We start from the raw sequence: 25,083 nt of genomic DNA, 5'->3' as shown, positions 1-25,083 counted from the left end.
AATTGAGTCTTGGCGCCGGGGCGGCTGGAGCCAATCGGCGGGCCGCGGGGCGGGGCCTCGGCGCGCAGGGGTAACTCGTTGGCCTTGGAGGAGAAAGGGCGAGTCCAGAGCCCTAGCAGGAGGACAACCGTGGGCCAGCGCCCGTCAGGGTTAGTTTTATCCTGGGGCTCTGCAGGCTATCAGGACTGACTAGCCCTTACTTGGTATTTTGCATTAGTCAGGCATTATTGGGAACAATATTTGAGTTTTTCTTGCTTGAATGCCTGCTACTGTATCGTCTCGGGGCCATCTTGTTTACACAGTCTCAAAGGGTTGGCTTCTGCACTCCCAGCCGCTAAGGTAATTTGCTCTTTGCTTCCCTCCCTGCAGAGGACCCGTCAGAATCTAATTTATTAAGCAACACCAGGCCGTTAGCATATTGAGACTCTATGGGGTCCCTGCCCTTGAGCAACTGAATGTTTTATTGAAGACGAAATACACATGCATGAACAATGTAAGGACAAGGGTGTCCTAAGTGCCAGATTCCTGGAAGCAATGAATGCAGGAGGACTGGGATGGGTAGAAATTGTTAGGCGAATTGGATAAGGGGGAGAAGTTTTCTGGTGAAACAATCTCAGGAACAATACTGGAAAATTAAGAGTGAGCAGGATTGATTTGCAGGGTTCTGAGTAAACCAGTATGACTGGTAAAAGGAAAAAAAAAGGGAACATGACTGGCATTACAAGAACAAACAAAGAGTTGACATCTCTTCCCCTCAGACTGGCAAAGAATTAAAACGTCAGCCAGTGTGAGTGAACGTGTTGCAGGGAGACCAGCACTCTGTTTGTAATACAATTTTTCAGAATGTTAAAAGTCTTAAAGTGGATGTGAGTTCTGTTAGGCTATCAGTTCCCAGAGAAATCATCAGAGCTGTGATCAAAGATTTATAAATTTTAAAAAATGTAAACCCTAAGTGTCTAGCAAAAGTAATAAGGAATTTCTGGTAGTTAGCTTTGTGTGATGGAATTCTATGCAGCAAATATTGCAAAAGAATACCAAATATGAGAAACTGATAGAATTGTAAGTGGAAAAAGCAGAGTTCAAATTGGCATGTGCCTTTTGGCAGTCCTTTTATTAAAACAAAAGTGCGCTCTCTTGCTCTCTCTCTCTCTCTCTCTCTCTCTAAAATAGTTTGGAACACAACAAAATTAACAATGGTTGATAATATTATAGATATTTCACTTTCCTTGTGCTTTTCAGTTTTCTTTTTCTTTGTTGACCCTATGTTACATTTAGAATAAGGTAAAGAAAATGTGTTAAAAAAAATCAAACCTATGTGTCAATTGCTGTTTTGTTGATGGAATTATGGAAGTAGAACTTGTATTACACAGGGTTTGTATGAGAGGATGGTGAGGAATTGGATGCTCAGTGTATAAACCTAAAATAGGTCTTATGGAATTGTAGAGATTAAATGTATTTAATACAGTTCTATAACTGAGATGTACTGAAGACTTTCTGGGTTCACCAAACCATGGAATTTCCTCTTCCCAAAAATTTTAAAATTCTTGGCAGAGATTATAAGACATTAAGTGTGGAGGTGGTATATCAAATAAACATCTTAGTATCTTGGATTATAAAATTCAGACTCTCCATGACAGCAATTAAAGCAGGTACAATTAAAGAGATAGTAAATAAGAAACTCAATGAGGGGAAATTATTATTTCTGTTAATGTATGGTGTGAAAGAGTGATATGACAGACATGTTCTGTGGCTCAATGCCAGCACTCATTTATGAAAGTGGATAGTCTATTTATTGTCCTCTGCAACAGTAAATATTAAAAATTCTCCATCTATTTTCAGGCTTGGAAGAAAAATGTCTTTTTTCTCATGAGGAATTTTATTATAAACTATAGAAAGAAAATATGGCTAGTGTTCGATTTCCTAGTTTCAAGTGTCAGATAAGATTCAAAGATTGATATTTTATTGAAACTTTCTTTTAATCAGTAAAATTTCTATCCCTGGTGTTAATCCAGCCATTCTTAACATACTCGAAGACTTTCACATTAAATATTTAAAACTTATTTTTATTTGATTCAACTGAGGCTTCATTTGAATGGCTCTGAGCCTTGTTCTCTACTTTTTGGTTAAGTTTCATGAGTCAGGGATAGTGTTTTCTCGTTATATCTACAGTGCCAAAATCTATAATATGTATACAATGAATAACTGGTAAATGTTGGATGAAATGAATGGTTCTTGTGGTCAAGGGCATTTAACATGTCTCTGCCAGTTCTCCCCCAGCATGAGTTTACCAAATGCCCAGAAAGTTCTGAGAGATTTTGATTTAAATAATTTTAGACCCTAGAAAACAAATCGAGATCTGTCTGTAAAAGGGATGAGCTACAAATTTCTGCACAGCAAACTTTCCTAAATCAGGTGTTGCAAGCTTACTTGTAAAGTGGATCTGTGGTCTATCCCTTAGTCTTGAGATCATTTTAGTGACTGAGTTCAAAGGGAGGCTGTCGACAATGAACTTCCTGAGGCCTTAACAGGGGTAGAGCTTGAAGCCAAAGCTTTGAATGAAGTGGATTTACGAGATTAAACACTAATGTTTCCTCCAACTCCTCCTATAGATTTTGTCAAACTGCCAAAGAGAAGAAAAGGAGAGAATGGAGGATATGTGTGTTTGTGGACCAGGTTTGGAACTATGGGATCTCCTTTAAGGGGCTTATGAAGGGCAGTGTGGGTGGTGGCTGGTGTGCAGGGATGTCATTAAACTGTGGCCAACTCTTTTAAAATTTGATGTTAGATGTTTCTTTGCCTCGTAAATTAGTATACTGTATTTACATTATGCTTTTCAGGAGCAGGTGTAGTAGTATGAATGGGCCTCTATTTGCATCTACTAAGCACCTGCCGGCCAACTGACCTTTATGGTTAGCTGTGTCTGATCCTCTTTCCTGTTACTATCAAGAGCATTTTTGTGGCATTACATATGAACACAGGGATTATGAAAACAATCTGGTATAGAAAGAGGTGCATTTCTCAGAAGGAATGGATAGTATTTTGTTTCCTCTTGGCTTTTGAAGGCTTTAAAAACATAAGTATATTAGAAATTATATCCCGTAAGTCAATTTGCAAAATAGAAATAAAGTATTTTACTCCTTTCTCATTGTAATGGTAGAGAGAAAATTTCATTAAGCCTGATAAACTTTACACACTTGGTGTACCAAGAAAGCAAACAAAACAAAGAATGTTAGGACTAGGAATAGCTTCAGAGAGCAATTGGTGTCCAGCCCCTGCTGATAGGGCTCCGATGTGTGGAGGAACACCAGGTACTTTGTCTTGCATTGAATTGGAAAAAACAAGATGGACACATGTGGAGTGGTTTTAAGGAGTGGAGAGTTTAATAGGCAAAAAAGAAAGGAGAAGAAAGAAGGAAGAAGCTCCTCTGTACGGAGACAGAGAGAGCGGGGCTCCAAAGCCGAGAGTGGAGACCTCAAGTGGGGCAGAAGCAAGCCAGATATATGTAGAGGCTGGAGGAGGTGGTGCCCGACTTGCACAGGGCTCAACGTATTGGTTTCACTAGGCATGTCATTCACATAGCCCGCGAAAAAGCTGGCCTTCCCAGCCTAGTCTTTTAATTTGCAAATGCAGGGCACCATGATGTTCTACACGCATGGGGATATGTGGGACCATGTTGCCAGGCACATGTTGGGGCAAGGGCAAGAGGACAACCATGGGAATCATCATGTTGGGTGGACCCAGTTTCTAATGGCCGGTGCTTGCATATCTAAGGCTGCCTTCCTGGCTCTCAGGGCCTGGGCTTTTCTTTTTGACAAGAAACATTTCTGGAGCTGCTTTGAAACAAATGAAAACTTTCCAAGGACCCCTTTTCCTCTCTGTATGTCTAAAATAATTTCTTAATAACTCCTATCACATTCTCCTCCAACCCCCCGAGGAGACAACCTAATTGCTGTTAGGGGGTTATTGGGTGATGACTTTTTCTGGCTACTTCCTGCTGAAAATGGACGTCAAATGGGGAACACCAGCTAGGGCTCTTCCTGGGATCTATCTAAGGGTTCTTGGAAATAGGGTGTGTCCATGCGTGATCCAGTTTGTAGCACCTATTTGGAGTTTGGTTGCTTCTAGAGAAGAAACAATTTGAGTTACAGTATTGAGTATACAGGGTTTAAGTATTAATACAAGACATATAAGCAAGAGAGGGCTTAATAAAGGGTTAACCAATTCCATAAAGAAGACTGGAATTCATTAAAGAGGGATTGTAACCACCCGGGACTAAAGCCTGCATTTTTCCTGAGCCTGTTGATGGTTTAGATTTTATCTTTTTTTTTTTTTTTTTTTTTTGAGAGAGAGTCTTGCTCTGTCGCCCAGGCTGGAGTGCAGTGGCGCGATCTTGGTTCACTGCAAGCTCTGCCTCCCGGGTTTACTCCATTCTCCTGCCTCAGCCTCCGGATTAGCTGGGACTACAGGCGCCCGCCACCACGCCCGGCTAATTTTTTTGTATTTTTTAGTAGAGACGGGATTTCACTGTGTTAGCCAGGATGGTCTGGATCTCCTGACCTCGTGATCCACCCGCCTCGGCCTCCCAGAGTGCTGGGATTACAGGCGTGAGCCACCGCGCCCGGCTAGATTTGATCTTTAAGTACCTGTAGATTTTCCTGTACTTTAGTAGAGGTGTTAATCCAGAAGCAGCATGTTTTATTTGAAAGTGCATCACTAATTCCAGTAAAAAGTCCTAGCAGACTCAGTAAAACTTTGATGCTTCCTTTTTGTTAGTAACTATTATCCTCCTGTAAGGATAATAATTAAGCAAAATATACAGTAATGGAAACTTTCTGTCCAATATTTCAGTTAGAAGATGCTACCATGTATAACTCCATCACATACAGTAGAGTGAGTATAGCAATTCCCACAAGTGTGGTGTAGTAGATAATTTCCATCTAAAATTTTACTTTCTTTTTTTTTTTTTTTTTTTTTTTTTTTTTTGAGACGGAGTCTCGCTCTGTCGCCCGGCCTGGAGTGCAGTGGCCGGATCTCAGCTCACTGCAAGCTCCGCCTCCCGGGTTTACCGCCATTCTCCTGCCTCAACCTCCCGAGTAGCTGGGACTACAGGCGCCCGCCACCTCGCCCGGCTATTTTTTTCTATTTTTTAGTAGAGACGGGGTTTCACAGTGTTAGCCAGGATGGTCTCGATCTCCTGACCTCGTGATCCGCCCGTCTCGGCCTCCCAAAGTGCTGGGATTACAGGCTTGAGCCACCGCGCCCGGCCTAAAATTTTACTTTCTAAGATATACAATTTCCCTTTGGGGTTTGTGAAGTTCCTTGGTTTTATTTTCCCAAACAAAGAAACCTCCAGTTTATGGGCACCCTACTCACTTTCATTACCTGGCAGAATTTGCAGGATAATTGCCCGGAACTAGCACATTGATCCAGATTTTTACATTACCTATCCTTTTTTGTTTCTTCCAAGCTGCAGGAGATCACTTGATTTTCAGGAATAAGCAGGGTTAGTTTAAGATGTAGGCAAAAAGCTTAAAAACAATGAAACTAGGATTTAATGACAAATGTGTGATAAGCTTTGGAGCATAATTTCTCTCTCCATTCCTCATTTTTGGTAAAAACAAATTATGATAGGACCGTGTGTGTTGTTTGTAGAATAAACTTTAATCTTATACTTGGCCTGATTACTTGCATAAAATGCAGCAAGAATGGTTATTTCTACATAGGCCTTTTGGATTGGTTTTAATGAAACTCTGTTCCATAAGGAATTCCAGATAAGACCTTCAGAGCCAAGCCCACCATGGGTTTATATCCGCAAATGCCTGTGAGTTGGGTGATCCTCGCGTCTTGAGATCCCAAGATAAACTCGGAACTCCCAGACCTGTTAGAAAGTGATCTTCTTTACTGATCACAGGTTAGGAACCATGTGCAGGGTACTGTGTAGACAAGGCATGAGGCCACTTCTCCCCAAGGGCTTTTTATTGTCTCTGCGTGTCCAGCTTGATTCCTTAAAGGGAAACACATCCTCTCAGTCAAAGCCTTGGTAAAATAACCAGTTTTTCCAATTGTGTCCTGTTGACAAAAAAAAAAAAAGGATTCTTATTGCACTGATGCAAACAACTATATTGCTATAAGTTAAGAATACTCACAGATAGTCTCCAAATTCCAGAGGAAGCAAGCAGAGAAAAATAAACATGCTCCAAATTTTGTTCACAGTAGTAAACCTTACTCAATTATTAAAGGCCATATATAGCTTAAAATAAGTTTCCTTGACTCTGAAAAACAAAACAAGGACCAGCAAGATTCCAAGCAAAAGTTAAAAAGTTTGCTTTAACTTTCTGAGTGCAGTCCCTTTAGTTAACTCTTGTTTTGTTTGATATCTGTGAACATGTCAGTTCTTTATGAGTCCTGTACGTCCTTTCTCTATTCCAGTGTTAGTGTTCAATGCTGTTAAAAACCTGCATTTGAGAACACCTGTTAAAGTCCTTAATATAGCTGGGTTATAAACCGTTTTTTGAGAAGGAACAAAGCAAGACAACAATTATCTGTGAATGGCAACATTTCCCGGACAGTTACAGTTAAAAACATGACTGAAAAAGAAGTTTATTTATCTGTGTGGCTTCCAATAATTTTACCCTTAATTATGACTGATAGCATATACTTAGACATTAGAATTTTGGAAATCCCATCTAATTTTGGAACAGATATTATTCATCAAAATATGACTTAAAAGAAGACTGGACATCATTTTGGCAATCTCATGTGACTAAACATGTCAAATAATCCTGTTTACCTCTTTTCTGAATGTTTCAGGGGTCCTCTGAACCATCCAAAAAGCCAGCCCTCAGGAAGGAAAATTTTGAAACTTGAAGTTTGATTTTGAGATGACTGTTAAAATGTTAGAGGTTTAGAACACTTGGTGTTATAAAAATAGAATTCCAGATTGCCATAAATTATTTTGCCAAAATGATGACTCAAACGGCAAAAACGTTTCATTAGCCTTTACTATGACATGAAAATCCTGTTCAAAGACAAATTTTAGCCTTGCATTAGTTTGTTAATGTAAACCCCAATTTGTTTAAATGAAACCTTACAGATTATTCCATCTAATCCAATTTGACCATGAGGTGAAAACTTAACAAACTTTTTATAACCCTTTTACTAAAGGGCAGTTTAGTGTTTTAAGACCTCCTTGCTATACTTTTATTTCAATGCTCAATTTATGAAAAGACCATATAGATACTATGGGAGAAGACAGTGTAGTGCTTCTATCACGTATTTCATTGTAAGGCAACCCAAAACCAATCAGCTTATTTTGTAATTAGCCCATCCCCCATGGGAGTCTCATCTCTTAGTTGGGGGTGGGATGGAGTGGGGATGTTTCCATATCTTTCAGGAGGCCAAGAGCATGCTTCTCTGATTTATAACTGCTGTTAGCCATCCCTTAAAGTGTATTTCCTACCTGGTAACTACACACCAAAGCTCTCTCAAAATGCGAAGTAATTTTTGATACCCCAAAACTCAAAACCGTCAGATAACACAATGCAAAACAGAACACAGCCTGTGATTCTGAGAGGGATCTATCTCTTTTAATTCCTGGGGTTTCATGAGGAAAACAGTTTTGTTTTTTGTTTTTTTTTCCCCAAAGTGGCGCCTTCGGTTTTTCGCAAGGAATCCCATGCTACCAGAAGTTTTCCCAAGGAGTCCCATGCTACCAGAAGTTATCTTAGGGCCTCTCATGCATGCATTAAGAGTGGTAAGAAAAAAAAATTGAGAAAAATGATTCAGCTGACAGAAGAGTCTTCTTCCAGAAAAACTTTTAAATTTACCTATAACTTGAATATCCACTTTTAATTAAGCTGAGCACTCTTTAAGAAAATTATTTTAAACTCCTTGTTACTTGACTTTAGCCACACCAAGCAGTTAAGATTTTTTACTTTTAAACCTTACAAAAAGTAACCTCACAGGTGAAACCAACAAGCCTTAAGGAGGTTATGATTTAACCACAAGTGTACAAGGTGTTTTTTAAGGGGAGATAGGTAGCTCTCGAAACTGTCATTGCCAAATTGTGACTGAGACAGTGAAAGAGATCCAACCCAAACAACTCCATTTTTTTTCCAGCCCCCAAGCTGTCCTTGCCCATCCCTGGGCATAGACTGAACCAACTTTGTGAGGAGCCTAGTTTACAGTGTATAGTTTAAAACAAAGATGATAACAGCCCCTTGTTAAGATATACTCCCCTCTTGCCAGGGGACCAGACCAAGAAACTTAAGATTAGAAACCATGACTTAGGGGTCATGCAGCTGGAGGCTACAAGATTTTGTCCCTCTCAAGATGAGTGCTTAAGATATTTTGTAAACCCTGCTCATGATGGATTAGCTGGCACCACCCGCATTGACAAACTGGCTTATCTGACTTTGTGGCCGTCACACAGGAACTGACTTAGCAGAAGAAGACAGTCACCATTGTAAAATGGCAGAAACTAAAACAAAGTATTGCCATGCGGTTACAGGTTATGTTCCCAAGAACATGAAACAAGATGGAGTCCTGTAGCCAAGTTTGTTGCTGACCATTTTGTTGGGCTGCCTTGAACAGCAGGCTTATGGGGTTCTGGGCCTGCATCCTAACCTAAGATACCCTTTCTTTGACAGAACCATATAGAAAGACATGCAGAGCACATCAGATTGTCTGCAGCTTAAGACCAACTTCACAAATCCTTTTTCATTAATTATAATTTTACAGATAATATAAACTATGATCTTTATTATCCCGTTTACTGGTTTGCACAGGGAGAGAGAAGTCAAAAGCCTGACTAGTAAGAAATTTTTACCCTTTTGCCAGCATATCAGCCTTCTGAGTTCCCTTCCACCTTGGCTCAACTCTAAGCCAAGCATTTTAAGGTTTGGAAAATTAGCATTTCCCAGATTGGAAGAACATTATAAAAGAGATAGAATCAATTTTAAACTGCAAAAACAGGAAAAACACCTTAGAAAGGAGTTCCAGTTAGGGTTGTCAGGAGGTATTGGCTCTTCCTATTGGAAATGGTGTTTCCCCTATTTCTTTGCCTTCCCTATTTTCTCTTTTCCCTTTTGGCCTACTGTAGGAGACATAATGCTCATCTCCAAAATTCTCTTCTGCTTGCAGAGCTGCCTGTTTTAGCTGTGGTTAGGGTTTGGCTTAGAAACAGCATAACATTCCTCCATGAGAAGTCAAATACCTGAGTTAAATTTTGGAAAGCTTCTATATACCTATCAGGGTGGTCCAAAAATCGACCTTTTACTTGTCTGAGGCCCTGCAATGAGAAGGGAACTTGAAGGGCCCCCAAATAAGGGGGATCCTCAGATGGTTCCCCTGGAACTTACTTCTTTAATTTTGGGAAAGTAAAAAGGCCATGCCTTTGTGCAAAAGAAAATAGGCCACTTTTTCTTCAAAGTTTCAGGGTCGAAGGAGTCCCAGTGCTTTAAAATACACTCCAGGGGAGTGCATGTTAAAAGATGATTTGTTATCCATCTAGAAAGAGAAGTGAGAATAAAAGCGTCCTCTTAGTCTCCTTCCTTTCGGTATGTGATCGAGGATGGAGACAAAAACAGTAGAGGGCGTCCCCCCAACTATATTCCCTCCAGGGTTCCTGGATTCCCAGCACTTGTTTAAAAGTGCCACCCATGACTGCAGGCGTTACCCTCCAAGCTATGGCACCAGAGGAACTAAACTTTTGGGCCTTAGTCACGCCGTGCCCAAGCAGTCTTAGTCCTCTGCCTTTTATTTCCCTTTGACCTCCTAGACTTGTGTGGCCTGCGTTCCTTCCTAAATGGATTTCAAGAAAAACCACATAATTGGGCAAGGTCCCTGTAAGGGAGGGGGCATGCTGAATTGAACTCTATATCCTGCTATTATAGCCCGTGCTAAAGCATTTACCCATAGAAAAATGGTTCCGGTTAACTTCTGGACTTAAAATTCCCTCACTAATTAAGTACTGTCTTAATAGGAGACAGAATACATGCCTTAAAGGAACATAGGAACTGAATGTTCGTTTTTCTGCCAGTGGGACAATATGGAGACTAAAATGTGACTGCAGAAGACATCTTACTCCTAACTGTTAAAAGCAGAGCTTTCCCGTCCACAGAAATAGCAGTAGAAAAGTGCAAAACGGGCCGGGCGCGGTGGCTCAAGCCTGTAATCCCAGCACTTTGGGAGGCCGAGACGGGCGGATCACGAGGTCAGGAGATCGAGACCATCCTGGCTAACACGGTGAAACCCCGTCTCTACTAAAAATACAAAAACTAGCTGGGCGAGGTGGCGGGCGCCTGTAGTCCCAGCTGCTCGGGAGGCTGAGGCAGGAGAATGGCGTGAACCTGGGAGGCGGAGCTTGCAGTGAGCTGAGATCCGCCACTGCACTCCAGTCCGGGCGACAGAGCGAGACACCGCCTCAAAAAAAAAAAAAAAAAAAAAAAAAAAAAAAGTGCAAAATGGAAAAGTAGCAAAGCTGCAATGTACTGCAGAGAACCAGCAATGTGTCTCATGAAGAGGATTTTTATTTCCTCTAGGTGGCTTAGAAATACCATGTGCTCGCCAGAGAAACCGTAGAGAGTAAGAGACGTTTATTGAGTTACTGACTGTCATGATTCGTGATCTTTTCTAACAGACCATGAACTGTTTTTGCCATGAACTGTAAAGATTCCTGCACATTAGACACACAGAGAGAGGGTAAGAGACCGCTGAAAAGAGAAAGTTTGGTGACAGGGTAGCTGCAAGAGAGCCTTGAGATTAAAGGACAGATTTAAAGTTGAGATCCACTCCATACTCACCAGTCTGATGAATGAATTTCCTTTCCTGGCCCATGCACCAAAATGATATGGCTCTGAGGAGTGGAGGAACACCAACCAGGTTCTTCATCTCATATTAAATTGGGAAAAATGACATGGACACACATGGAGTGGTTTTAAGGAGCAGAGAGTTTAATAGGCAAGAAAGAAGGCAGAAGCTCCCCTTTACAGAGAGAGAGAGGGTGGGGGGCTCCAAACCCAAGACAGGAGACCCCCATGTGGGGTGGAAAACAGCCAAATATATGCAGAGGCTGGAGGAGGCGGTGTCTGATTTGCACAGGGCTCAGGGGATTGATTTGGCCAGGGACATCATTCACATAGACTGTGAAAAACTGGCCTTCCCACCCTAGCCTTTTAATATGCAAATGCAGGGCACCAAGATGTTCTACACATGGGGAGATATGGGGGGGCGGCCACGTGGCCAGGCACACGTCCCAACTAGGGCAAGAGGAAAACGGTGGGAATTACCATGTTGGGTGGACCCAGTTTCTAATGGCTGGCATTTGCATATTAAAGGTTGCTGGCCCAGCTCTAAGAGCCAGGGCCTTCCTGCTAGACAAGAAACATTTCTGGAGCTACTTTAAAAGAAACAGAAACGTTCCAAGTACACCTCTATCTGCCTAAAATAATTTCTTAATAACTCCTATCACACTGCTTTTCAGATGTAAATGTAAGGTCAAAGGTCAGAATTGTTTAATAATACAAGTTGGCAATAAAGTATTTTACTCATAGTATATACAGTATTTCCCATTATAACTGATGTAATAAAAAAAATCTTTTGGCTTTCTTGCAATTAAAAACTTACAGGAGATGTTGCAGTGAGCCTAGATTGCACCACTGCACTCCAACCCCAGGGCAAGACCCTGTCTCCAAAACAAAACAAAACAGAAGACACAGGCATTGCATATTTATTAATCATATTGCTCAGTGACCTACCCCATTCTGGAAAATAAAGAACACAGGATTTTTTTTCTTGTGTTGGGAAATTTTAATTCTAAAAAAGGCCAATTCCCAAACATTTAGTCTTAAGTCCTCTTTTAAAAGTTACTTCTTCAAAATCCCAAGAAATAAGAGATTTGCTAACGATCCAGATAAGCAAAAGTCCTATCGAGTATCTTTACATGTATTTCACTGCCTACTTGCTCTTCTTTCTTGGTGACCTAGCTGTATGCCCATTTTTGTGGGGTGGAGAGAAGTTTGGTCTTTGAATTTTTAAGTACTGTCTAAATAATAAAACAATTACCCTTTGTGGTATAAGTTACATTTTTTTCTTGCAGTTTATCAGTTGATTTTGTCATGCGCGTCTGTGTGAACAGACCACAAAACAGGCTTTGTGTGAGCAATAAAGCTTTTTAATCACCTGGGTGCAGGCGGGCTGAGTCCGAAAAGAGAGTCAGCAAAGGGAGATAAGGGTGGGGCCATTTTATAGGATTTGGGTAGGTAAAGGAAAATGACAGTCAAAGGGGGGTTGTTCTCTGGCAGGCAGGGGTGGGAGTCACAAGGTGCTCAGTGGGGGAGCTTTTTGAGTCAGGATGAGCCCAGAAAAGGACTTTCACTAGGTACTGTCATCACCTAAGTCAAGGACTGGTGATTTTCACTTCTTTTGTAATTCTTCAGTTACTTCAGGCCATCTGGGCATATATGTGCAAGTCACAGGGGATGCGATGGCTTGGATTAGGCTCAGAGGCCTGACAGATTTTTCTTAGGCTGTTTTTTGTCCTATCTTGCATGATTTTAAATTGAAATTCAGGTTCATGTCTCTCTCTCTTTATATTGTTGTCAAAATAAATGTCGCTGAATTCATCTTTAAAGCAACTATTAAACAGAATTATACAGAAATGAGCAGTAGTCATATATAAAGCTATTATTAAATATCCAGAAATATCCTGATGTTTTCTAGAGGTCGTTAGCATAGCCCATAATAACATAACAAATTTTTCATCTCTAAAGATGTAGACTGGTTAAAGAACACAAGGTCACTTATTTTTTAAATGCCAGAACATGTTTATTATTTTGATAAATACTTTAAAAGTTGTACTTTTAAAAGTTAATTTAGTATATTCTGAATTCATACAAAAGCTACTTATTTTTTTTTTTATTTTATTTTTTTTTTTTTTGAGACGGAGTCTCGCTCTGTCACCCAGGCTGGAGTGCAGTGGCCAGATCTCAGCTCACTGCAAGCTCCGCCTCCCGGATTCATGCCATTCTCCTGCCTCAGCCTCCCGAGTAGCTGGGACTACAGGCGCCGCCACCTCGCCCGGCTAGTTTTTTGTATTTTTAGTAGAGACGGGGTTTCACCGTGTTAGCCAGGATGGTCTCGATCTCCTGACCTCGTGATCCGCCCGTCTCGGCCTCCCAAAGTGCTGGGATTACAGGCTTGAGCCACCGCGCCCGGCCCTACTTACTTTTATAATAACAATTATTCTTTCATTTCAATTTTTATTGTTCTTTTTTATATAGAGCATAGTACTTTTGAAATAAAGCTTAGAAAATATCCAAAGCTCGCTGGGCACGGTGGCTCACGCCTGTAATCCCAGCACTTTGGGAGGCTGAGGCGGGTGGATCATGAGGTCAGGAGATTGAGACCATCCTGGCTAACATGGTGAAACCCTGTCTCTACTAAAAATACAAAAAAGTAGCCAGGTGTGGTGGTGGGCACCTGTAGTCCCAGCTACTCGGGAGGCTGAGACAGCAGAATCAACTGAACCCAGGAGGCGGACGTTGCCGAGATCATGCCACTGTACTCCAGCCTGGGCAACATAGCAGAATCTGTCTCAAAAAAAAAAAAAAAGAAAAGAAAATATCCAAAGCTTATATTCCAAATATTTCTCTCGAGTAGTCTTAACCACAGTAGTCATTTAATGCCTTTTTAGTACATTAATTTTTCTCCCTAGAGAAAGTAAAAACTGATATAGCATATATTTCACTCCAAACTGTTTAAAAGACTAGGGTTCTGCTCTATAAAATAAAAGGAAACTAAGGGGGGAAAAGTACATGTGTAAAAAAACACATATGTGAAAGAAGAAAGGCAGAAAATGAATCAAAATATTAGGAGTGGTTATCACTAGGTAGCATAATTATATGTGACTTATTTTTCATAACTTTCTGCATTTTCCAAGCTCTCCTTAATGAGCCCATTCCATATTACAAATATTTTAAAAAAGAAAAATGACCAACTTATAAACCAGCAATTCCAGGCAACACCTTATTCCTTTAAGTAATCCAAACCATTATCTATCTCCTAAATGCAGTCTTTTCCCCCAACTAGACACTCTGTGCATTTAGCATGAGGCAGAAGGGTGGGGGTTTCACAGTGACGCACACAAAGAGGGAGGAACTTTGCTAGGTACTGGGGAAGCGGTAGCATCTTCAAGTGCACATGTCTGCATCTCTGTGAAGTCACTTCAAAGACTTCATGAAGCTCAGATCTGATTCTGTTGAAACCAATTGGCTCCTTTCCAACCAAAATTGTACCTCGAGATGTTCTTCAGCTGTATAGTACTTTGTCAAGGAAAGACACTGAAATAACAGGATGTTTTCATTTAGTTAACAGCATGGTTGACAATTGAACTTCCCAGAATTTACAGGCTGATAATCGTGATGCTAGCAATCCATATAAATTACAAGGTCATCAGAAGTGTTTATTGCCCTCTGTGATGCCTGCTATGTAGGACACAGAAAGTATGGCGTAAATGGAGACATTAGTAGATAAGAGAGAGATTAATGATTAACTTGACCTTTTCCTTTTTTGTGTCCAAAGAAAAAGTGTTCTCAGAGTTGAGCTACTAAATAAAGAGCCTCATTCCATTCTAGAAAACGTACAGGTCACCCATAACAGAAGAAATTTTTTTGAGTCTCTTGTTCTAAACCACGGTGGTAGCAGGGGGCAGAAATAGTAACTGGTCATCAGGGAGGGGAAAGCTTCAGAAAGCATGTCCTCCTCTTCTAATTACAGTCAAGAATGAGCTACAGTAGTGGATTTAGTACAAGGTATCCACGTGCTTTCCCAGCCATACTGGAGCCTCTCCTTTTAAGGCCGGGAATGGTGTCCTTCCACCAACTGACGAACCTCCTGATGAGGCCCTCCAGTTCATCTGCTCCCCAGTTATTACTGCCACCAGATTCCTCATCTTCGTTCTTCTTCCATCTCACAAGACTTCCCAGCATCACCTGTTACCTGTATTCCTCCAAACACTCTCATGTCCAACACACAGCTATATCTTTGGAGCCTGCCTCTTTACTCCACCCCAGAACCTGGGTGCACAAGGTCTTAGCTCCGCACAGATTCTAATTCACTTCTTGACTAGCATATTTTGCCACAGATGATTCATGTTGTTCCTGTGGAACACTGTGGTCAAAATTCCAACCTTAAAAGGGAAAGTTGAAACAAAATTTTTAAGGACTTTATACCTACTAAAAGGTGATCAGTAGTTAGTGTATACAATTTGAGGTGTAATTTGATGTAAAACAGTAGTATTTCCAAAAAGATGAGGATAACTGAAATTTTCATAAATTCATTTCTCAATTGTTTAACTTGCTCAGTTGATTACTGAACATTTCTCATTTGATGATACTCAGAGATTTGGGGAGATATTTTTTAAAAAATCAATTTTTCTCCCTAGAGAAAGTAAAAACTGATATAGCATATATTTTTTTAAAATGTCTCTTCATCAGAAGCTAGTTTAGCATGTGAAAGAAAACACACAGAAGCACAATGTATGGTACATTGTAAGTGGCTAAGAATACTTTAAGAGTAAGCAAGTAAATGAATGCAATATAGTTAACAGGCAAAAAACAACACATGAAATGTCAAGTGGTTATGTACTGTTATCATGATGGGAGAAATGTTTGTCATTTGGTGAAAAAAAAGCAGGATTCAATATTGTGCAATCAATATAATCTCAAAGTGTAAATGCAACTGTAAAATAATATGCAAAGAAGCTTAAGAATACTACTAGGTAGAGATTATTGCAGGTAATTTTTACATTCATTTATATTTTCCCCTATTTCTTGTTTTTAATAATGATGAGATATTACTCTTAAAATACATTAGTTTATTTTTAAAATAGTATAGTTAGGAAATGTGAGTTTCAAAGAGAAACATTACTTTGGACTAGAGTTGTTTGGGATAGCATCTTGGTTGAGTGAATTCAGAGCTGGGTTAATGGAATTTAGATAGAAACAAAGGTGAAAAAGGCACATGAAATCAATAAGCGTGATATCATTTAAGCAGATGTGCTTATCAAATTCAGTGTTTGTACAATGGACTGAATGTTTGTATCCTTCCATTTATACGTTGAAAATTTATAGGATCTAATTACTTCTCAAATAGCCCTTGTGAATGGGACTAGTGCCCTTAGAAAAGAAATCCCGAAGAGCTCCCACACTCCTTTTCTCTGATGTGAGGACACAGAGAAAAGATTGAAGTCTATTAACTAGAAAGTGAGCCCCACCAGACAGTGAATTTGCAGTTGCCTTGATCTTGGACTCTCTATCCACCAGAACTATGAGAAATAAATGCTTGGTTTTTAGAAATGAAATAACGTTTTTAGGGACAAGGTCTTGCCATATTGCCCAGGGTGCCCTTAAACTCATGGGCTCAAGCAGTACTCCTGCCTCAACCTCCTGAGTAGCTGGGACTATAGGTGGGAACCACTGCACCCAGCTTAAATGCTTATTGAAACCACCCAGTCTATGGAGTTTTTGTTATAGCTGCCCAACTGTATATACCAACAGACTGTGACAGTTTGTATATTAGAACAAGGAGTTCTAATGGAACTCCTTGGAGCCTTGAAACCAGGAGTAAGTTTAGGACAAGCTAAAGATACACTGTTTAACTTGGTAAAGAATTATAGCAGAAATTTTCCCTTGTGGTAACACTCTTAGTGGTGTTTATCTCCCTCATTCATTTGGTAAGTATTTATTGAGACTCTCTTTGTTCCAGGGACAGTGTAGATTTGTTTTGAATCCATTGGTGAAGATAGGACAAAAATCCCTGACTTCCTGGAGGGAGAGAGAAAATAAACATGGAACATAATTATTTAATTAAGGGTAATAAAAGGATAAGTATACAAAAAAAAAAAGCAGGATAAGAGAGATTAGGAATGTGGGGGTGGGGGTCATACCATATTTACTAGGATAGTTAAAGTAGACCTCCTTGAGGAGTATGTTAAAGGTGAGATCATTTCTTTTTCTATTTTTTTTTTTTTTATGATGGAGTCTCGCTCTGTCGCCCAGGCTGGAGTGCAGTGGCGCGATCTCGGCTCACTGCAAGCTCTGCCTCCTGGGTTTATGCCATTCTCCTGCCTCAGCCTCCCGAGTAGCTGGGACTACAGGCGCCCACCACCACACCCAGCTAATTTTTTTGTATTTTTAGTAGAGACAGGGTTTCACCATGTTAGCCAGGATGGTCTCCATCTCCTGACCTCGTGATCCGCCTGCCTCAGCCTCCCAAAGTGCTGGGATGACAGGCGTGAGCCACCACACCTGGCCATGGTGACATGATTTCTGCATGTGAATTCCTTCCACTTCTGTCTTAGTTTCCTTTCTTTCTTTTTTTTTGAGAGGGAGTTTGGCTCTTGTTGCCCAGGCTGCAGTGCGGTGGCACGATCTTGGCTCACTGCAACCCTGCCTCCCAGGTTCATGCGATTCTCCTGCCTCAGCCTCCTGAGGAGCTGGGATTATGGGTGCCCACAAGCACACCCGGCTAATTTTTTGTATTTGTAGTAGAGATGGGGTTTTATCACGTTGGCCAGGCTGGTCTCGAATTCCTGACCTCAGGTGATCCACCTGCCTCGGCCTCCCCAAGTGCAGCGATTACAGGCCTGAGCCACCGCGCCCAGCCTCATTTTAGTTTCTCAGTAAGTCTTCGGACTGCTTATGCATTTTCTGAATTGTCTCCAGTGTTTGAGGTAGACGTCAGCCTGAACCTCTCCAGGTCTGGTGTGACAGTGGCTCTCCCATAAAGCAGGCCATCTTATTCTACACTATTCTATCTCCGTCAGTCTTTTTTAGCTCCAGGATAAACAGCTCTTCTGACTTGAGGACCACTACGATACTCTTCACTCATATTCTGTGGTTCCCACATGGCTTCCTTCTTCTTTGCCATGAGGCCATTTATGCCCTTGTGTTTCTGTGAGGAAAGCTTGAGCTCCAGATAAGGAATAATCAGCCCTCCTCATGTAGCCACAACGACTTAGCTATTGGCCACACCCACTCAAGGAGGTATGACTGCATGATTAATCAGCCCAACTCCTTCCAAGAGAAGGGACCTCTGCCTTCTGATTATTTAAGTTTATGACTTTCTCTTCCCAATTTTAGCTATGTGTTATTTCTAACAAGAAAATCAATGGTGTTTTGTTAGAGAAATGCACTCACTATCCTGAAACCACCTTTGCAAAGATTATGAGAGTGAAAGAAATCTAACACGGCTGACTTCATCTTGCTTCCAGCCTTACGGGTGGGCTGGCTTTGCTCATTCCTGGGTGTAGGCCAAGCTAACCATGAAAGGAATTTAGTTTATAATTTAACTTTGGAGCAAGGATAATAACAGTCTCTTCCTAAGACTAGCTCCCTCCTTGCTCAGGACCTGAAAGCTAATGAAAGGCCAAGAGATTAGGATTATGAGAGGGACCTGAACTCTGCTAAAATATAGGCATAGTTTTTATAATCCATTACTGCTCAGAGATTTGTGACTTCCTTAATTGCTCCTATAGATAACATCACTATTGTAGAATGTAAGATTGGTCTTCTGAGATGTTTTTCAGGTTTTTGCATATGACAACTGACTGACTCTACCTGAACCTGTGACTCATGACTCAACTGGTCCTGTGGCCCCCAACCAGAGGTGGATACAGCACTTGAGGACCATTTCCCACACTCCCATCCCCAACCAACCAGTAGTACCCATTCCCTAGCTCCCTTCCTACCAAATGGTCTATAAAAACCGTAGCCCCTGTGTTCTTGGGGAGACTGAGTTGAGTGATAACTCCAGTTCTTCCACGTGACTGGCCTTGTGTTAATTCAACTCTGTCTTTACTGCAATATACCATGATCTCAGGGAATTGGTTTTGTCTGTATGACAGGCAGGAAGAACCCTTCAGGCAGTTACAGTCCCAAGAAGTGAAACAGGTCAAAAGTAAAAGTTTAGAAAACATTTAAAAATTTTCCTGGATTTCACATATATAATAGGTTTTAGTGTGGGTTACATAGATGTTTGGGAGGTTTACCTCCCTGACCTTTAAGTCTAACAAGGATTATGATCTTTCTTTGTGCCACATTTCTGGCAGCCACTGGTCAGAGAGAGAATGGTTGTGCCATGGACATTACACTTTAAAAGAATATGAAAAAAATAGGAGGCAGGTTTTACGAGATGGAAAACATGAAGGAATGGTATATGCTCTGAGGTTGCTTAGATTATACAAGATAATCATTTCTAAAATAATTTTATGAAATGGTTATTGAGTCATGTTTATGCCTGAAGATGATTAATATGAGGAAATGATCTTAAAATACATGGGTGAAACAAATCAGTAGTTAGGCTTGGGAATCTGACCCTTTAGTTGATTAACAAGGAATGGGCCATAAGGAATGAAGAATGACATAGTTAGAAGGGTGGAGATATTCAAATATCTTCAAGATATTAAAGTATCTTGAATATTTTTAAGAGGAAGAGACAATCATTTCCCCTGTGTGGTTTCAACTAGAGACTGGTATAGATACAGGAAATTAGAAGCCCCAACTTCTTTAATTCAGATTTAGTAATTTTTTTAAAAAAATTAACTCACTAATATATGGTACTTAATAAGAAACTTTACGAGGAAAAATGTATTGACACAAGTACTTTGTTAAGATAAAGCGCCCAGCTACTTACCTTTTCTTTTTGTAATGGAGAAGAGCAAAGAATATGTATATGTCAAGCCATAAAATATAGAGAACATTAGTCAGGAAGGATAAATATTTAAATTTAAATCTCTACTCATTCAGTATTTTCCCACGAAATTGAGTTCCTGACCAGGTTGTTCACAGCAAGATCTACTATGACAAACTACTTTTTAAAAAGTATATTGGCAGCTTTGTGAAATATCAAAACTTCAATTTCTGTAAAGTTTGTTGTAGGGAACTGCACTTGTTTAGAATATTTGCTATAGAAAACTGTTCACTTAAAAGTTACGAATTCAGTTTTTCTATGGGTATACAATTTGCTCATCAACTAATAACATTGATATTATTGATTCTGGCTTCACTGACGTTGTTACAATTCAATCAACCAGTTCAAAAGCTGTGTAGGTTCTCTTCCCTGTCAAAGACGTTTCTTTATTCAGATCTTAGTCTTTGCAAGTTTTTTTTCTTTCAAATTTAAAAAATTAATGATGGCTGGGTCCAGTGGCTCACACCTGTAATCCCAGCGCTTTGGGAGGCTGAGGCAGGTGGATCACTTGAGGTCAGGAGTTCGAGACCAGCCTGACCAAGATGGCAAAACCCTTTCTCTACTAAAAATACAAAAATTAGCCTGGTGTAGTGGCATATGCCTGTAGTCTCAGCTACTCAGGAGGCTGAGGTATGAGAATCACTTGAATCCGGTCGGCGGAGGTTGCAGTGAACCAAGATCATGCTCTCCATGCACTCCAGCCTGGGTGACAGAGCAAGACTCTGTCTTAAAAAAAATAAAGTTAATGGTGTTTACAAAATATTTGTTTATATACTGAAATACCCAATGGAAAGGCTCAATTCTTCCCCACTGGCAGGCTATGTGTGCCATAAGTGACCCAATCTAACTTCTAGTGCTATGATAGGATCTGGGCTTAGAGGTAGGTGTCTGCAATGTCTTAGCAAAACTAGGATATCAGCAGCCTCATGAACAACTTTTTAAAAACTCTGTCTGCCTACTTTCTCTTTCTGTAAAACTCAATTCCTTCTTAAAATGCTGTGTGTGTGTGTCTCTGTGTGTGTGTGTCTTTGTGTGTGTGTGTCTTTGTGTGTGTGTGTGTTTTGAGATGTAGTCTCACTTTGTCACCCAGGCTGGAATGCAACGGCACAGTCTTGGCTCCTTACAACCTCTGCCTCCTGGGTTCAAGCAATTCTTGTGCTTCAGCCTCCCGAGTAGCTGGGATTACAGGGATGTGTCCCACCTCACCCAGCTAATTTTTTTGTGTTTAGTAGAGATGGGGTTTTACCATGTTGCCCAAGCTGGTCTCTAACTCCTGGCCTCTAGTGATCTGCCCACCTTGGCCTCCCAAAGTGCTGAAATTACAGGCATGAGCCACCATACCTGGCCCAGCTGCTGTTTTTGTTTGTTTGTTTGTTTTAATTGTTCTTAGTATCCTATATACTTCCTTTAGTGAGAATACCTCTTTGTCTATACTGTGTGTCAAGGATCTTCTTTATAAGAATTACCACATCTGTTTATGTAGCAATGGGTTTGTTTGTCTTTTACTTTCTTTTGACTTCCAAGCGGGGTAAGTACAGTTTACATTTCTTGGGATAATATGGCTATACTTACTCTTTTCTGTACTTTAGAATTATCCAAGGGAGGAAAATGATGAATAAAATAAAGATCATACCAGAAAAAGTGCCTAGGCAGAAAAACAAGGTAATTAAATGCATGGAAAATATAACTCATAGGTTTTAAATTCTGTCTTAGTATCCAGTCCCACTACAGATTGCCAATGCTTTTTTTTTTTTTTTTTTTTAGATGTAACTATACATTCTGCTTTACTCTGGGTTTCTATAGTATTAGTCTTACTCCCATGGGGTTATTATAGTTAAGGTGTGATCTGAGCTGTTTTGTAACCTTTAGTCCAACATCAACTTTTCCAAAAGTAAGTGAGAACCGCGATGGGGCAGCTGGCCACCAGCTCTCCATGGCCCTGCCCGTGTGTCTTGCCTAAGGCTTAACACACAGGCATTTCACTGTGACAATACTGGAATTTTCTCTTTTGTTGAATTATATATGTACGTCCTTCGTCCATTTATTGATTGTTAAAGTGCACAATCTCCACAGGTAGGTAGACCCAGGCTACCCCATTCTGTGGTCTTGGGCAAGTTACCTAAACCCTCCATGTCTCAGTGTCCAGATGTGTAAAAAGGGATGTAGGAATACTATGCCACAGAAATTCCCTTGGAAGCAAACTCTATTACAAAACTATTCTTCTAACATAGGCAGATCACAGATATGGGCTCAGAAGACTGATCTTGTGGCTTTCTATTTGTGCAAATGGGCACAATCGCCATCTGGAAGCATACTCCAGGTTACAACCCAAAGAAGAAGCTTCATTCTCCCACCACATTCAAATAAGTTATTTTTGACACTGTTGAATGATTATGCATTTGTAGTGGTTCAAAGATAGTAAAGAACCTTTGAGGAAGGTTACTCAGTAACCTGGCATATGACGATGCCAGTTCCACCATATCCTGGCCTAAATTCATCATGATTTTCTTTCTAGTTGAATTTACAACTCAAGATATTTTGATCTCTCTTTTTACATTTCATTCATTATAAGTAGGTACTTACTGTTAAAGATGCCAGAATTCCTCAGCAAACCCTTCATAAAACTTACCAACTATAAGAGTGTCATTTGCACCTAAAACAAAGACAAAAGTCACAAAAACATCACTCTGGCATGCAACATAATTGAACAGGACTTCTCAGCCAGTGACAATTTATCCTGAATTTTATTCAGGACTCAGACTAATATTTTTTTTTTAAAGTCATTGATTTCACTCACATACTCTCATTTTACCTTCTGTACTCAGAGAAGATTTTTTTTTTTAGACAAATTCTCAATCTGTCACCAAGCTGGGGTGCAGTGGTGCAACCTCACTGCGACCTCTGCCTCCTAGTTCAAGGGATTCTTGTGCCTCAGCCTCCTGGGTAGCTAGGAATACAGGCACGTGTCATCACACCCAGCTAATTTTTGTGTTTTTAGTAGAGATGGGGTTTCACCATGTTGGCCTGGATGGTCTCAATCTCCTGACCTCGTGATCCACCCACCTCAGCCTCCCAAAGTACTGGGATTACAGGTGTGTGCCACTGCCAAGAAGACTTTCTAAAAATTAATATTTTTCTCATAAAACTAATACAATTACAGAAGAAAACTTACAATACAGAACTAAAGAAAAAAATCACCCCAAATCCTAGTACCCAAAACATGTTTTGATACATTCTCCTCTGGTATATTTTCTCATATGTGTGTTTTCACATATTTATATACTAGAAATGTAAATTACAACAAAGACAAACTAATATAATCCAGTAGATGCATCATAGTGTATTCAATGACTTCTATTGTGCATTTATTTCTAGTTTTCTTTCTCATGAAACCCTTAATAAAATGCATAAAATATTTTATATTTTACATTATTATCTTAGATTGGAGTTCTAGGAGGGCTAACTGGCAGGAATAGTTGTATTATTGTCCACATACATTGCATAATTGTTTTTCATAATAGATTTTGCCAATTTACAATAGTACCTTCAACATACAACAATATTCGTTACATTACATCCTTACTTTTTATTGGGTGTTCACATAAAAACCTTTTTAATGGACAATTTTTAAAAATGGTACCTTGTTATTTTGCATTTCTTTAGTTCTAGTGAGGTTAAAGAGTTTCTGTATATTTGTGTGTCAAAGTAGAAAGATATTTACACCCTTCCTCTAAATCTTGCATCCTAAGATAGTTTCTGTATTTCCCTGCAGAAACTTTCAGGGCTGTGTTGCATTGAACTATGCAGAACTGAAGAAACTCCATTTATCTTAGAAATGGCATGGAGACTTCTTGTGAACTAAGAAGGTCCAGAAAGTGGGGAGAATATTGAGAAACAGTCCCGGTGGAACTGAGAGAAACTAGGCTCTAGGAAAGCAGTTGTTTAATGAATGGGACACTGGGTAATGGAAATGGGTAAAGAGGATTTGGGGACATTTTAATGAGTGTCACATAGTTTAATTTTTCTTTAAGCTGCTCTTAAGATATTCAAGTAGAAACTTCTCTTAGTTTTAACATGTTTCCTGGAGTTGAACTTATTTGTCTAGCATGCAACACCATACTAATTGTTCTTGAGACAGCGTAAATATGGGTTATATGTATTAATTCTGGCTTTAAAGGGGACCTGGCGATTACCCCTTGCTCTGAGGAAGATGTTGAAATGAATCAGACCTCTGACGTAACTGAGCCATTGAAATGGGAAGATAGGGGATCTGAGTATCCCAAGAAATTCTTCCTTCTCTTATGCTAGTACTCAGCATAAGAGTGAGTTCTCTTTGGATTGCTACTCTTTCTCAAAACCCTCTATGGCATGTCACTCCAAGCCTGGACCACCTCCCCAGGTTAGTTCTTCATCTTCCATTTTAGGAAGACCTAGGACTGGTATCTTAAGTAATCTATCCCAAGCCTTAGGGGAAAATACTGGGTTTTATTTTTTCTGTTTTGAAGGTCTCTAAGATCATGAAACTTTCTTTGCCTCTTCTCACTACAAAGCAGTAAGATGTCAAAGGCGAAGACTAGATAGGGTAAAGAGACTAGGAACAAGAAGGCAAAGGGGACTGCTTTTAGTCTGAGTCTTAGTTCAGAGAGACAAAAGGAGTTCCTAAGTGGTTCAGCCCAATTCACGAGGAGTCTACACTAAGCTCTGAGTTCCAAGAACCTGCTGGTTAATAGTTACTTGGCCCATTCTGATTCTTTGTATGTATCTCCTTCATCCAACTGAAGAATTGCCCATTATCTGGTGTTTGGGACCTTGGCCTGATAACTTTCCATTTCATTATGACAATACTTAAATAGTCTCTTGTTGAATGATATATTTACATCCTTTGACCATTTATTTACTGTTAAAGTTAAATATTGTTATTTATTGTTACAGATAAGTAGATTGCTTGGCCAGGCTACCCCATTCTGTGGTCTTGTGCAAGTTACCTAAACCTTCTGTGTCTCAGTTTCTACATCTATAAAATGAGATAATAAGAATACTGCCCTCCTCATAGGTTGTTGTGTAATTAAATTAGAAGCTATCTTGTGTGTGTTTGTGTGTGTGTGTGTGTGTATGTTTTGAGACAGAGTCTTGCTCTATTTCCCAGGCTGGAGTGCAGTGTTGTGATCTCAGCTCACTGCAGCCTCGACCTCCCAGGCTCGGAATTCTCCCACTTAAGCCTCTCAAGAAGCTGCAACTACAGGCATGTGCTACCATGCCCAGCTAATTTTTTTATTTTTTGTAGAGACAGAGTTTCGCTATACTGCCCAGGTTGCTCTTGAACTCCTGGTCTCA

At 40.2% G+C, this 25,083-nt stretch overlaps 2 protein-coding genes across 2 annotated transcripts in view; both read right to left on the bottom strand.

Annotated features, from left to right (window-relative positions):
- Positions 1-13,632: 13,632 nt before the first annotated feature.
- The window catches only part of LOC117075393 (complement receptor type 1), a 221,972-nt gene continuing 210,521 nt past the window's right edge, over positions 13,633-25,083 (bottom strand). The window contains exon 30 of the mRNA XM_033197702.1: positions 13,633-14,339. Coding sequence (XP_033053593.1) covers positions 14,327-14,339 — 13 coding nt within the window. The 3' untranslated portion in view covers positions 13,633-14,326. The remainder of the gene's footprint in view (positions 14,340-25,083) is intronic.
- The window catches only part of LOC117075394 (complement receptor type 1-like), a 100,897-nt gene continuing 96,888 nt past the window's right edge, over positions 21,075-25,083 (bottom strand). Inside the window, exons 17-18 of the mRNA XM_033197706.1 lie at positions 22,379-22,402; positions 21,075-21,394 (exon numbers count right to left, since the gene is read on the bottom strand). Of these exons, the coding sequence (XP_033053597.1) occupies positions 21,318-21,394; positions 22,379-22,402 (101 nt within the window). The 3' untranslated portion in view covers positions 21,075-21,317. The remainder of the gene's footprint in view (positions 21,395-22,378; positions 22,403-25,083) is intronic.

This window comes from Trachypithecus francoisi, unplaced genomic scaffold (genome assembly GCF_009764315.1).
Source record: "Trachypithecus francoisi isolate TF-2019V2 unplaced genomic scaffold, Tfra_2.0 Lachesis_group5, whole genome shotgun sequence".
In the NCBI taxonomy this organism is placed as follows: Eukaryota; Metazoa; Chordata; class Mammalia; order Primates; family Cercopithecidae; genus Trachypithecus; species Trachypithecus francoisi.
Note: the sequence above shows the minus strand (reverse complement) of the source record. Positions and strands in the feature narration are given on the sequence as shown.